The sequence below is a fragment of the Chelonia mydas genome, chromosome 15 (assembly GCF_015237465.2).
Source record: "Chelonia mydas isolate rCheMyd1 chromosome 15, rCheMyd1.pri.v2, whole genome shotgun sequence".
Classification (NCBI taxonomy): Eukaryota; Metazoa; Chordata; order Testudines; family Cheloniidae; genus Chelonia; species Chelonia mydas.
The window spans coordinates 8,638,247-8,652,239 of NC_057856.1; the positions used below are offsets into that span (position 1 = coordinate 8,638,247).

The 13,993-nt window shown below is 44.5% G+C and overlaps 1 protein-coding gene across 4 annotated transcripts in view; it reads right to left on the bottom strand.

Moving 5' to 3' along the window:
• The window catches only part of FBXO21 (F-box protein 21), a 55,186-nt gene extending 42,998 nt beyond the window's left edge, over positions 1-12,188 (bottom strand). For 2 of the 4 annotated variants that reach the window (XR_005222342.2, XR_005222343.2), the window contains exons 1-4: positions 11,895-12,112; positions 7,506-7,641; positions 6,221-6,315; positions 1,767-1,888 (exon numbers count right to left, since the gene is read on the bottom strand). Coding sequence is in view for 2 of the 4 variants with exons in the window: in XM_043529163.1 (XP_043385098.1) it covers positions 1,767-1,888; positions 6,221-6,315; positions 7,506-7,641; positions 11,895-12,076 (535 nt within the window). In the remaining 2 variants the exon portion in view is untranslated. Of the gene's footprint in view, positions 1-1,766; positions 1,889-6,220; positions 6,316-7,505; positions 7,642-11,894 lie in introns of all 4 variants that reach the window. The other 2 variants (XM_043529163.1, XM_037878411.2) reach the window with 2 other exon arrangements.
• Between the last annotated feature and the right edge of the window lie 1,805 nt (positions 12,189-13,993).

A 13,993-nucleotide genomic window follows, 5' to 3' on the forward strand; every position in this document is an offset into this window, starting at 1 on the left:
CCAAGACTGATTGCTTCTCCCCCAAATCTTGGGAAAACCCTGCACTTCCAAAGTCTAAACATATTCTCTCCATAGTTCTCTATTTCAGGCTTACATGACGTAGCTCAAGAGTATGAACTTTGGGGAAAGCAGGTGTCCAGCAATACTGCAAATTTTCTTTAAAGAGCACTTTCCCCCCACTATTAGAACTTTAAAAGGAGGTTGTTCAGGATTTTATTTTAAATAAACTACACCTAATTTTTAAGAAGCCTAGTGTAGTTTGAGTGCCTGACAGTATGCTGCTAACATGGTACTGAAGTAGGCTGCTTGATAATATATAAATACTGTCCCCTGTGATAATCACATAAGTGCATCTCCTAAGACTACACTGGTGAGCAAACATTTTAAAGAAAAATAAGATTACTTGATAATTTAAAGAAATGACAGCAAATGCCTTTTGCAAAGAGTTACCCTGAGGAACAAAGTTGAAAGATAGTTAATAAATGTAGATTTCATTTCACACAGGAAGAGGTTACAAAACATGGTGTAAACAAACCTTTCATAATGTTTAAACATTAATCTTCATTCTGTGAGCCAAATAGGCATGGAATGTAACTATTTATTCTAAAACATTTGAGGACAAAGTGAAAGCACATCAGAAATACTTTTCTAGACAAAATATCATTAAACATATACAGAAGCAAAACTCATTGCAATTCTCATTAAAGCACATTTACTTTGACCAATTACAACAATGCAGCTACAAAGCACATCCCTGCAGCCCCTGGCGGGGTGGGGAGGGAGGGGGCTCCGCATACTGCCCCTACCTGCAGGCACCGCCCCCGCAGCTCCCACTGGCCGCAGTTCCTGGCCAATGGGAGCTGCAGAGTCAGTGCTCGCGGCGGGGGCAGCGTGTGAAGACCCTCCCCGCCTAGATGCTGCAGGGACGTGACGGCAACTTCCAGAGCGGCACAGGGCCAGGGAGCTTGCCTTAGCCCTGCTGTGCAGCCAGACTTTTAGCATCCTAAAATCTCCCAGATTGGCTTTAGTAACCACTGGGAGGTACAGCCTGAATCAGGGAGACTCCCAGCAAAACTGGAAGGGTTGGTAACCCTATCCAGAAGAGACAATGGAAATCCCAACGGCCTGGAAAAGTCACACCCAAAAGACAGCCAAAAGGAGGAGACTCCCCCTACCTTTCTGCAGGAAAGCAGAGCAAAGGTCCGAAGTTGGAGAACAAAGGGGGAAGGTGTCAGGTGTCTGAATTAAGAGCAGGGTACACTGATACAGGAGAAGATTCTCTCCTGGCACTGGGAGACAAAAGGGGAGCAGGGCATGGCAATGCCCTGGCTCCCATCAATAGGAACCATATCCTCTCATGCTACCCTAAAGACTTTCAGACTCTGTATTGCAGGTGATTAATCAATAGTTACCGTGTTCTGAAAAGGCTGCCTGCCCCAACACATACCTTGAGTGACAGAGTATGAGTGAGTATGAGTGACAGATACTCAGAGCACTGTGCCCTAAAGGGGTGGGAATGAGTCTCTCCCAGGACCCTGGCTTGGCTGGATTCAATGCAGGGAGACCCAGAGACAGGGATCACTGGTGCCTGAAAGCCCAGTTTCTGAGTTGTAGAGGCCACAGCTCTGCTCCGTGGATCTGTGTGGATCCTTGGTTTGGCACACCGCAGAAACACTCACAGGACACTGGTTACAGGGTAAGGCATAGACCAGACCTCGTGAATCCATCACAATAAACCATGAGACTTCTTTCAGGCCAATACTCACCTTCCAAAAATGACAATTGGTCCCCAGGTCGTTCAAGATATGCCTTCAGATTTTTTAAAATATTCTGTTGTCGTAGAAAGTAAAGAATTTTCTTTGCATAGTACTTCCAGGTTAGACACTTCCTGTAGAATTAAACATAAAAATGTAAAGGCCCTATCACCTACTAAATTAACAAGCAATGGCAGAATCTCTGCAAGCCCGGTCGTTTCAAAGATCTAATAACCATCAGGGGATGTTTAAGGAGGTGATCTTGAATACAGCCAAGGCATACATGGTTAGGGGATTTAAATGCCAACAGTTCCAATTTACAGACACTCATAAATCACATCTATCAGGGTCACCACTGGCCTTTGCGAATTTACTACTAAATGCCTCCTCAAACTCTTCTGTTCCAGAATGTTAACAAGTGGACAGGTCCCAGACCCAGAATGGGAAGGCAGAACTCCATTAATTTTCACCATAGTTTTATTTCACCCACTATTACTGCCATGTGTTTATCGGACCCAGTTCTGATGGTGGAAGCTGCAAGCTTTCAAGCCTCACAGAGTGTCTGAACTAAACACAAGTTGGGACAGATTTTGTTAAGCAAATCGGTTTCTCCACACTGTAGGAAACTACCTAAAATGGTTAGCAGGCAGTGTGGTGTGTTACAAATTGTTGTAATGAGCCATAAAACCAGTGTCTATATTGAGTCCATTATTTTTGGTCTAGCAGAATTTGGTGTCTAGCCAAGCTCGTCTTTGGAAGGTGTTCTGCAGATTTCAGGACAAGGGCTGAGAGGTCACATATAGAGCAACTGCTTTGTGAAAAGTGTTTGGCCGCACGGGATAGGGTGTTTTTGTCTTATTCTTCTGTGAGTTCATTTCAGAGCATAGCAATAGTCTGGTTTCACCTACACAATTGTTGCTGGGTCATTTGATACACTGGTTGAAGTACACCGCATGTGACAGGCATGTGTAGGAGCCATAAATCTTGAAAGGTGTGCTGTGGAGGATATTGATCATTGTGGCAATGACAGTACATCTGCAGGTTTTGCATCTCTTGTTCTGGCAGGGTCTGGTGCAGTTCTGAGTTGATGTGGAGCTTGCTTCTGATGATGAGACTGGAGAGGATGGGGAGTTGTTTGGAAGCCAGAAGAGCGGGGTTGGGAAAGATTTCTTTGGGGATGTGGTTCCCATCAAATATGGATTGTAACTGTTTGAGGATACCCAATATGGGTTCCAAAGTGGGGTTGTAGGTGACAACTAAGGGTGTGCAGTCAGTGGGTTTTTATTTCTGTATTGAAGCAGGTTCTCCCAGGGTATTTGGGCGGACCTTTCCAAGATGCAATCAATGGAATGCCCTTGTTTAGAGCAGGCAGTTTTAAGTGTGTTTAGGTGTGTATCCTGAACTTTCCTTTCTGAACAAATTCTGTGGTATCTGAGTAACTGGCTGTAGATACATTTCTTGGTGTGTCTGGGGTGATTGCTGGATCTCTCAAGGCAAGTGTGGTCATCTGTGGGTTTCTTGTATAGTCGTTTGTAGGGTTCCACTGTTGAAGCTAATCATGGTGTCCAGGAAGTTGATGCTGGTGTGGGAGTGCACAAGGGAAAGTTTGATGGAGGGGTGATGGTGGCTGAAGTTATGGTAGAAATCTATGAGGGAGTTTAGGTTGTCTGTCTAGAAGATGAAAATTATTGATCTATCTCAGGTATATCATTGGTTTCATGGTGCATTTTCCCAAAAGTTCTTCCTCAAAGTGGCCCATGAAGAGCTTGGCATACTGGGGAGGCATCCTAATACCCATGGCTGTTCCTATGGTTTGTGCTAAACGTTTGTTCAATGTGAAATTGTTGCAGGTGAGAATGAAATGGATGAGTTTGATGCTGCGTTTAGGGTGGATTTCTGAGTGTTGTAAATTACCTTGTGGGTATCTAAGGCAGACAACAATGCCATCATTACGAGGGATGTTGGTATATAGGGAGAGGACATCTACGATGGCAAGGATGGTGTTCTCAGGGAGGTTGTTAATGTTGTGGGGTTTCTGGAGGAAATCAGTTTTGTCTCAGAGGAAGCTGAAACTTGTGTCATAAGTAGTTTGAGGATGGTTTCAATGAGTCCTGATATTCCTTCAGTAAAAGTGCCATGGCCATTTAGGATGGGTCTGCCTAGGTTCCCTCATTTGTGTATCCTGGGTCTGTGTGGGATGAGATTGTAAAGTTTTTCTTGGAGCTGTTTGAGGAAGGATTTGATGGTACTGTATCATTAAACTCCTGTGTAAACGGTGGTATGGGGTCTTTTTGAAATACTTTACAGTAGGTAGTGTCTGAGAGTTACCTGTTTTCCTCTTTGATGTACACATCACAACATACAGACTATCATGGCACCCACTTTGTCTGGTGGTTTGATCGCTATCTGGTGGTTGGGATTTCAGGGCCGACGAAGTGAGCTGTAGCTCACGAAAGCTTATGCTCAAATAAATTTCTTAGTCTCTAAGGTGCCACAACTACTCCTTTTCTTTTTGCGAATACAGACTAACACGGCTGCTACTCTGAAACCTATAGCTATCCTGTCAGTGGTAGGGACAGTGGCAGATATAACATTTGCTGAGGATTTCAGAGTCAAATTTTTTTCTTAAAGCAATTGATGTAATGATCTGCTGGGTGGTTTTGTCCACTGATAGGGCACCAAATCAGATTATTTTTTTTTCTTATGGACTGTCAGTGGGGAGGTGGTAGTTGTGGGTAGTGTTGTTATGGAGTAAGCAGAAGATTTCTTCTAGTTCTCCACATGCTCATAAGGTATCAGGTTCTGTGGTGGGGCAGAAATTCAGTCTCTTGGAGTGTACAGATATTTCAGTTCCGGTTAGGAGCAGTCTTGATAGGTTGATGACGCTGGGTTGTCGTTCGGTGTCCATGTGTTTGATCATGGTATCTGTGGTTTCTCCTGGAGGTGGTACTCTGTGCATTGTGGAGTTGTAATAGTTGGTTCCACTTTTTGTTTTTGTGTTGGAAGTGGGGTTTTGTTTTGTTTTTAAAGTAGCTGTTTTGTTTCCTGCATGATCACTAGGTAGGTCTCCTGGTTTTTTCTTCTTCCAGTGTGTGGGACCATAAGATGATTTCTTGTTTGAGATGGTCTCTTCTGGAGTACGTAAGGTACAGAAGAGGACTTCTCAGTTTTCTGAGGTCCTTCTACAGAGCTGTTCAGCGTATATGGAGTTGTATGTGGTGGTCAGAGGGTTATAGATGGGAGTCCTCTGGAATGTGCAGTTTCTTACATTTGCTCAGAAAATAAATGTTACTGTTCAGTCTGGCTTCCTTCTTCATGCTGTGGAGTTTCCATTGAAACACATTTGAATTGCTTCCTTGAAGAGAATTCCCTTCTCTTCCCCTGCTCTTCCTTCTCCCCCAAGCCACAGACCAAGCAATTCTTCTCCATCCTGCCAACTGAAAGAATCAAATCTCATAATACTTTATCCTCCACTAATTAATCAGGATGCTCCATAAGGACAGCCCCTTTATTGGGACATTTTCCAGGGAAACACTTTAGCCTAATGATATTGAATGGCAAGGACTACAGCTCAATCAGGGTGTAATTAGCATGAATTCTGCTTTATGGGAATGCATTTGGCAAGTGCAAAAGCTCAAATTGTGTTTAACCAGTTGTCAAATACAAAATGAAAGCCACAATTTTCAACCCAGAAGTTACAAAATAATGTGAAGAGAAAATTAAATGAATAGTTTCATTCCAGTTTGTCTTTTCAAACAGTCCCTTTAATCAGGACAACAGGCAACCAGGAAACATTAAGAGAAATCTACTGTCATTTCAATCACAACAGAAGCAGCTTTCTACTGTTTGTATGCCACTGACAGCACAGCACTGTAATGGAGTCTTGTTTGAATGATAATGCTCACCTCTTCACTGCTCCAGAGATTAACAATGGCAACAAAAATATTTACACAGACAAGAACCAAAGGTGCATTGGTTTGTTTCTACCTTTAATTTAAGTGATCGATGTAACGCTCGTATTTATGCAATTTAACCAAGCAGTGCATGTTGTAGTGGCTCAAACAACCTGATTTCAGGACAAAAGACGTTATAAGCTGCAATTCCCCACCAAAAACCAGGAAAGCAACAGAAAGGACTACAAGCACATTGTGCCAAAAGCCATGCTTATTGTAGAATATTTGAAGTGTTTTCCCTCTGGAAAGTTATCTCCATTATGCTTGTTCTGAAGTTTAAAAACAAAGAGACAGCTACTACCTAAGGGAAAGAAAGGTGAATATTAAGATAAACTTCATAATGCTGAGATTTATTAGGCTGTGACATTTATCTGTTTATTTTAAACGAGGGAGGATGAAATGACCCTGAATATGACCAGAGTGCATTCAGCACTGTAGGATTCATCTCCACTCAGCTAACATGAAATTAGTCTTTTCCACTTCCATTTCTAACGCCTTTGATTGTTTTCTCACCTTCCTTCCATGTTAAGGATAGACATCAGCTCGTCCTCAAAAAAATGACCCGGGCACCCAAGAGTCTCAATGTCACTGAAGCCATCACAGGGGACCTGGCAAACAGGACACTGTGTTATACACTACAGAACAGTTTACTTTCTCAAGCAGAGATAGGTAATTTCAAAGAAGTTTCAAGAACCCAATTTAATACTTTGTGTATACAAGTGAAATTGAACAAATTTTCCAGGCCTGGCAAACAGAGTTCTCACTGGAGGGTGCTCATCTACAGTACTAGGCCTCCAATAATTCAAATGACCTGAAGTTTTGCAGTCTTCCAGCTACGATGAAAGATGCACCTGAGTAAACATCAATGACCAGCCATGTGCCCCAGTAAACAAATAACAGGGCAGCAATTCTTCATGTGGGTGACACAGTGGTCCTGTTAGTTTTACACTGAATGTAAAGTTCATAAATGCTACAGAAATGGACATAGAAAATACTTAAGTTACTTTTACTTAACTGTAAAACATAGTGCTTTGTGCGTCTATTGATTATATCCATATTATTTCTTAAAAACTGCTTGTCTAGCCCCAGTACCCTCCATTCATGAGAACACATTGTCACACAATCTATAAAAATGGTAGAACCAACTAATCTGAAAAGAATGAGAGAGATAGCTGCTTCTGAAGGACCAGTAGGTTTCCAGCTTCTGTCTTCCTCTGCCCTGTGCTGATTGGCTGTTTGCTCCTACCCTCACCCCCCGCCCCCCAAAGTCCCTTGACATCAGCTTCAGTCCACACCTGCCCCTCCTCCCTTGCCTTATTCCCTTCCTTTCCCTTTAGCTGTTCCCCTCCTAAGTAAACCCACCCAAGGGGGAAAAAAATTATGGAATTAACATGATATCTACCACCATCACATTCTTTACTCTGCTTGTGTGTTACACTCCTTCCCCCACCCTACATCCATCTTGTCTATTTGGTCAATAGCGTCTCATTGTTTCCTCATACTTCCCCTTGTATCCATCTGTTCTCTCTTCTCTTACACTTAGATTGGAAGCTTTATTGGACAGGGACAGCTTTCTTGTTCTATGTTTGTGCAGCATTTAGCACATGAGGTCCTGGTCCATGACTGGGGCTCCTAGATGCTACTGCAATATAAGTAAATAATAAGAACAGTGGCTAGTAGAAGGAAATGTAAAGATTCAGCCTCTGAGTGAGAAGATGACAAGAAATATGCGGTCAGAGATACTAGTGCACAAACGGCTAGGTTATTTTCAAGTGTATAAATAAATTAGAAACCTTACATGTTCTGAGAAGAATCTTTTGGAGAATGATGCTACAATTCGTTGCGTTTCTAAGCCAGCATTGTGCCGTGCTTTATATTCCTTTAGCCAATTAACGTTGTCTGTCTGGCTATAGTATTTCAGAAGTGATGGCCACCTATGTAACACACACAGGAACAGGTTCAGTGGTTAATACTGCAGCCTCCACAAGACAGTTTAATATTGTAAAATATGTTACTTATTCCTAGTCAGTTAACTGTCTGTGACTTGGGTACCTGAGACTAAGTCAAGACATTATATTTTAAAAATTTATCCACATACTGAAGTAAAAGCAGCAGAGTATAATTCCTATTCCCCTCCAGTCTGATTATTTCTGGTTAGATCATAAGAAATTACAGTAAACACAAAGTAAGCATTGTGGGAAAAGTGCTGAAGAGGCACAGATATCAGAGACTTGAATGGGATTTATGTTCCTAAATACCTTAGGCACTTGAGAATCTCCCCCTGAAGCTTTACAAAATAATTTTAAGTCCTCAGATCAATAAGAGAATAAGCCTATAGTTTAAACTACATATATTTTCTAATATTAAAGACAAAACAGCTTAAAGGTGACATTGTTCTCACCTAACAGGACTTGAATTCATTGCCCTATGTTTCTCCTGCTACAGCTGAAATCTCTAACTAAAAGGGTATGCAGAATATAGTTCTGGACACTGAGTTAGGTGTAAACAAGGACATCAACTCTTGCAGGAAAATCACAGAATTATGAAATCAGATCTTACTAACGGCTTCTGCAAGTACTTTTAAGGTACACAAACACACACACAAACTTAAAGATGCACCTGTTTTGATCAGCCCTTCAGTTTGAAAGTTAACAAAGTACAAAGCCCTCCTCACTATCTAAGGCACAAAATGTATTTGAAATGAAAACTCAATTGCAATTGTTATTTCTAAGGCTAATATTACAAAAGCACTTGCCCCAATAAACTGGCATCATTTGAGACACCTTGCTGAGTGGCAGCCCCAGTCTAAGAGAATAGGAACTAGCACAATGATACCTATGACAACTCAAAAGACACAGAAAAATCAACTGCTTAATGAAGGTGTTTAAAAGATGAAGCAGAACTGCACTCAGTACAGCTGAAATATTGTGTGCCGTTTCTTAAGATAAGAGATCACTTGCAACTTGTAATTTTTAATATTTATTTTAAAAATTGTATCAGAATGTTACAAGTTTTCATGCATCCTTGTTTCCCATCACAAATCCGAAAAGTAAAAATCTAGGTTTTCTTCAAGCAATGACATGACTTGCCTTAAATAAAATGTGTTCAGATTCTTAAAATAATGAATGACATGTTTTATTTCTATTTAATAGATATTAACCAAGTCAATGTGTAACTATACTATTTGAACTAAAACATATGGAGAATATTTTACTATTAGTTAAAAGTAACGCTACCCTGAATTTGCTGGCACACAAATTTAGAGGCTAGCCAAATACATTTGTATTTCTACAGTACCTTTCATTCTAATGGATCCCCAGTTACTCACCCATGACTAAAATGCAGCCACATTGCAACAATACTAACAACTGTTTATTTTAGAGTGGTAAGTAAAGAATAATTTGTCCAACTAAAATTACAGTGAGAATTTGAGAGAGAGAAAATGTAATTACTCAAAATGGAATCTGGCCAGGATTACAAGGTCAATATCTAAACTCTAGCCAAAAGTTCTATTATCAAATAAGTGGATGCTACTGCAACATGAGCATCTACTAAACACTCACCATAATCAATTTCAAGAATGGCTCTGAACCATTCTAAAAGTTCAGGCTTGCTCCTGAAATTATAACTACTGAGTTGATGAACATATCCGGCTACCTACCCAAAGTCATAGCTTGCTGAATTGATGAACTCACTATTGTTCACTAGCCTCTTTCACAGGTGGAGAAAGAATAGTTTAATTTACTAACCTAAATTTTAGAAGCCAACTGGCAGTTAGAGAAAGCAACACTACCAGAAGGATGTGGAAAAATTGGAAAGAGTCCAGCGGAGGGCAACAAAAACGATTAGGGGACTGGAACACATGACTTATGAGGAGAGGCTGAGGGAACTGGGATTGTTTAGTTTGCAGAAGAGAAGAATGAGGGGAGATTTGATAGCTGCTCTCAACTACCTGAAAGGGGGTTCCAAAGAGGATGGATCTAGACTGTTCTCAGTGACAGCAGATAACAGGACAAGGAGTAATGGTCTCAAGTTGCAGGGGGGGCGGTTTAGGTTGGATATTAGGAAAAACTTTTTCACTAGGAGGGTGGTGAAGCACTGGAATGTGTTACCTAGGGAGGTGGTGGAATCTCTTTCCTTTGAGGTTTTTAAGGTCAGGCTTGACAAAGCCCTGGCTGGGATGATTTAGTTGGGGATTGGTCCTGCTCTGAGCAGGGGGTTGGACTAGATGACCTCCTGAGGTCCCTTCCAACCCTGATATTCTATGAACACAACTGGGTTTTTTTTGTGCCAAGACATGAACAAAACCAAGTAGCAGATTCATTTATTCTAATCTAGAAAGCCCAATAGCTGTAGTGAATTATAGAGATTCATCACAGATTATATAGTGATTTTAGCCCTTGGAACATTACATTGTATATTCAAACTGAAATTTTATATGTTAAAAATTAATTTGAGAACATTTATCATCTATTGAGTTTATGATTTCTGAGGAAGTGAAATGAGCAGATGTAATCTCTTGCACTATCCAATTTGGCAGCCCTCAAAACCAATTTTACTGACAATAGCTTATATTGAAAGCCTTCTGAACTACACACATACTTATTTCAGAGTAGCAGCCGTGTTAGTCTGTATTCCTTTTCTTTTTACACATACTTATCTATTTCAACCAATGCTTGTGATTGACAACGTTATTTTCCTTGTTTCACCAAGCTAGAATCTCGATGGGGCAGGGCAGAAGAGTTCCCTAATTTGCCCTTTGTCCTTTCCATCAGAGGTCAGCAAAAGATATTTTACTAGCTTTGGTTGTCATTTTGAGCTACAGTCGAGATGCAATACACATTATGGACTCCCAATTACAAAAACAAATGTAACATTTCTTATGTTACTAAAAGGGCATTAGTCTATGTGTACGCTTCTTCACATGCAATCATGTTGAGTATGATGCTTTTGATTCAGAGAAAATAGGGTCACCTAAGAATAACATGTCCTGTTTACTGGATTTTACCACCAAAATTTCTGGAGTGAGTAGCACTGAGTCACATGCATCTGACAGGTGCATCATTGCCCTCTAATCTCTCTCTCTCTCCAAACTAGAGCTGGGCAAAAAAATCTCCAGCAAACAGTAAACTTGCCAAAAATACACATTTTAAGACACAAACTATTTATGAATTCAGGTCAAATTTGGTGAATAGCTTTGGCAAAACAAAATGAAATAATATTGAAAAGGAATTTCATTTAGAAATTTAACTATTTTTTAACAAACAGCAGCAAAACAGGGTGCAATCTAAAAATGACCCAAAAAGGAAAACCACCACCACATTTTGGGTCTATCAAAACCTTTTGTTGAATCTGAAACAAAAAATTATGGGGGTGGAGGCTGACATGAAAAAATTGAACTAGTGAATATTTTTAAATATTTTTTCCACATTTTTTTGGTTCAGCCCCAGAATCAGAAAATCAATTATTCACTCAACTCATTTTATTGCACATTTCAGCACCCTGGAAGTACATCTACACTCCAATTAAAAACACGCATGGTTGGCCGGTGTCAGCCAACTTGGGCTCGCAGGGCTAAAGCTACGGGGCTGTAAAGCTGCAGTGTAGATGTTCGGGCTGGAGCCTGAGCCCTGAGGAGGGAGCGTCTACACTCCAGTTTTACAGCGGAGCAGTCCCAGTGAGAGTCAGTGAAGACAGGCCAGCAGCAGGTGTTTAATTGCAGTGTAGACATATCCAGGATACTGTACACAGGGTGTTCTCCCAGGGAAGCCTTGACTGGGTGTCTACACAGCCTCCTAAACCCAGGCTGAGACTCAGGTTTGAGCCCAACCCCCAGTCTGTCCACACACAGATCAGTCTGACTTGAGTCAGCAAATGCCCAGGGCCAAGGACCCGACTGGAGGGTAGGTCAGAGCCTGAAACTCCGCCCCCTGGGCTGGGTCGGCCCCGGCGCCCCCCCCCGCGGCTGGGTCGGCCCCGGCGCCCCCCCCCGCGGCCTCTGCGCCCCCCCCGCGGCTGGGTCGGAACCGGCTCCCCCCGGCTCTGCCTCTGCGCCCCCCCGCGGCTGGGTCGGAACCGGCTCCCCCCGGCTCTGCCTCTGCGCCCCCCCGCGGCTGGGTCGGAACCGGCTCCCCCCGTCTCGGCCTCTGCGCCCCGCCGGCTGGGTCGGAACCGGCTCGCCGCTCACCGGAGGCGGAAGCGCTCCCGCCAGACCTTGCCGCGGGCCTGGCACGCCTCCCGCAGCCGGCGGCAGGTGCAGGAAACGCGGCCGATGTCGGTGGCGCTCAGGACCCCACAGCACAGGATCAGCTCCAGCAGCTCCCCGGGCAGGTCGGTGAGGCCCGTCCCGCCGGCCTCCGCCGCCGCCATCTTGGCTGTTTACCTGAGCGAGTGACCCGCGCGCCGCCCCGCCCCCTCGGCAGCGCGGCCGGGACCCGCAGGGGTAGGGAGCGTCTGCAAAGTCCGATTCCAAGAGAGGCGCAGAGCAAAGGCTGCGTGCCCAGCCGCGCCTCAGGGGCAGAGGAGTTAGGGAGCATCTGCAAAGTTCATGCTCCCCGAGAGGCGTAAAGCAGGGCGCAGGCCCACCCACAGCAGGCACAAGAGCTGCTCAGGCTGAGGACTGCAGGAGGCGTTCGCGTTGCCCATTGCGTCAGCGCCTAGGTTCTTGAGCTGAAAGCGAGTTTTTTATGTGAGTCCAGGGTTCTGGATCTGACTTCGAGTTTCAAACGTGAGCCCGGGTTCTGGATCTGACTTCGAGTTCCCAACGTGAGCCCGGGTTCTGGATCTGAATTTGAGTTCCCGACGTGAGCCCAGGTTCTGGATCTGACTTCAAGTTCCCGACGTGAGCCCGGGTTCTGGATCTGACTTCGAGTTCCTGACGTGAGCCCGGGTTCTCGATCTGCATTTGAGTTCCCAACGTGAGTCCAGGTTCTGGATCTGACTTCAAGTTCCCGACGTGAGCCCGGTTTCTGGATCTGACTTCGAGTTCCTGACGTGAGCCTGGGTTCTGGATCTGAATTTGAGTTCCCGATGTGAGTCCAGGTTCTGGATCTGAATTTGAGTTCCCGACGTGAGCCCGGATTCTGGATCTGAATTTGAGTTCCCGACGTGAGCCTGGGTTCTGGATCTGAATTTGAGTTCCCAATGTGAGTCCAGGTTCTGGATCTGAATTTGAGTTCCCGACGTGAGCCCGGATTCTGGATCTGACTTCGAGTTCCTGACGTGAGCCTGGGTTCTGGATCTGAATTTGAGTTCCTGACGTGAGCCCGGGTTCTTGATCTGAATTTGAGTTCCCAATGTGAGTCCAGATTCTGGATCTGAATTTGAGTTCCCGACGTGAGCCCCGGTTCTTGATCTGAATTTGAGTTCCCAATGTGAGTCCAGGTTCTGGATCTGAATTTGAGTTCCCGACGTGAGCCCGGATTCTGGATCTGAATTTGAGTTCCCGACGTGAGCCCCGGTTCTCAATCTGAATTTGAGTTCCCGACGTGAGCCCGGGTTCTGGATCTGAATTTGAGCTCCCGACATGAGCCCCGGTTCTCAATCTGAATTTGAGTTCCCAGCATGAGCCCGGGTTCTCGATCTGAATTCCAGGTCTAGATCTGAGCCCGGGTTCTCGATCTGAGCTCAGGTTCCTCTTTCAATATGTTCTGCTAGCACTAAGGTTGCCAGGCCTCCAGTTTTCGACAGGAACGCCAGGTCAAAAAGGGACCCTTGCGGCTCCTGTCAGAACTGCCAACTGGGCCGTTAAAAGTCCGGTCAGATGCATCCGATGAAGTGAGCTGTAGCTCACGAAAGCTTATGCTCAAATAAATTTGTTAGTCTCTAAGGTGCCACAAGTCCTCCTTTTCTTTTTGCGAATACAGACTAACACAGCTGCTACTCTGAAACCTGTCTCTTGCAAGAGACTGCCCAGTGGGCACCAGCAGGCGGCTCCCCCACTAACAGCTGAAATCCCTGAGAGCTGTGTTGTGGGGGGGCCCGGAAGACATCTGGGCGGCCGGTGGAGAGGCGTGGCCAGTAGGGTGGCTGGTGGAGAGGCGTGGCAAGTGGCCAGCAGGGTGCCTGATGCAGAGGTGTGGCAGGTGGCCAGCAGGGAGGCTGGCAGAGGGGGCCAGAGCAGAGCCCCGCAGAGAGGCAAGGCTATGGGCTGTTGGGGCGACGAGCGAGTGCCCGAGCAGCGGAGCGTGTAAGGGGCCTCCTTACCTGCCCCCTTCCACACAGAGTGGGAAGTGAACTCTGCGGATGAACCTCTGAACTCTGGGACTGCGCTGGCCAAGGACAGCA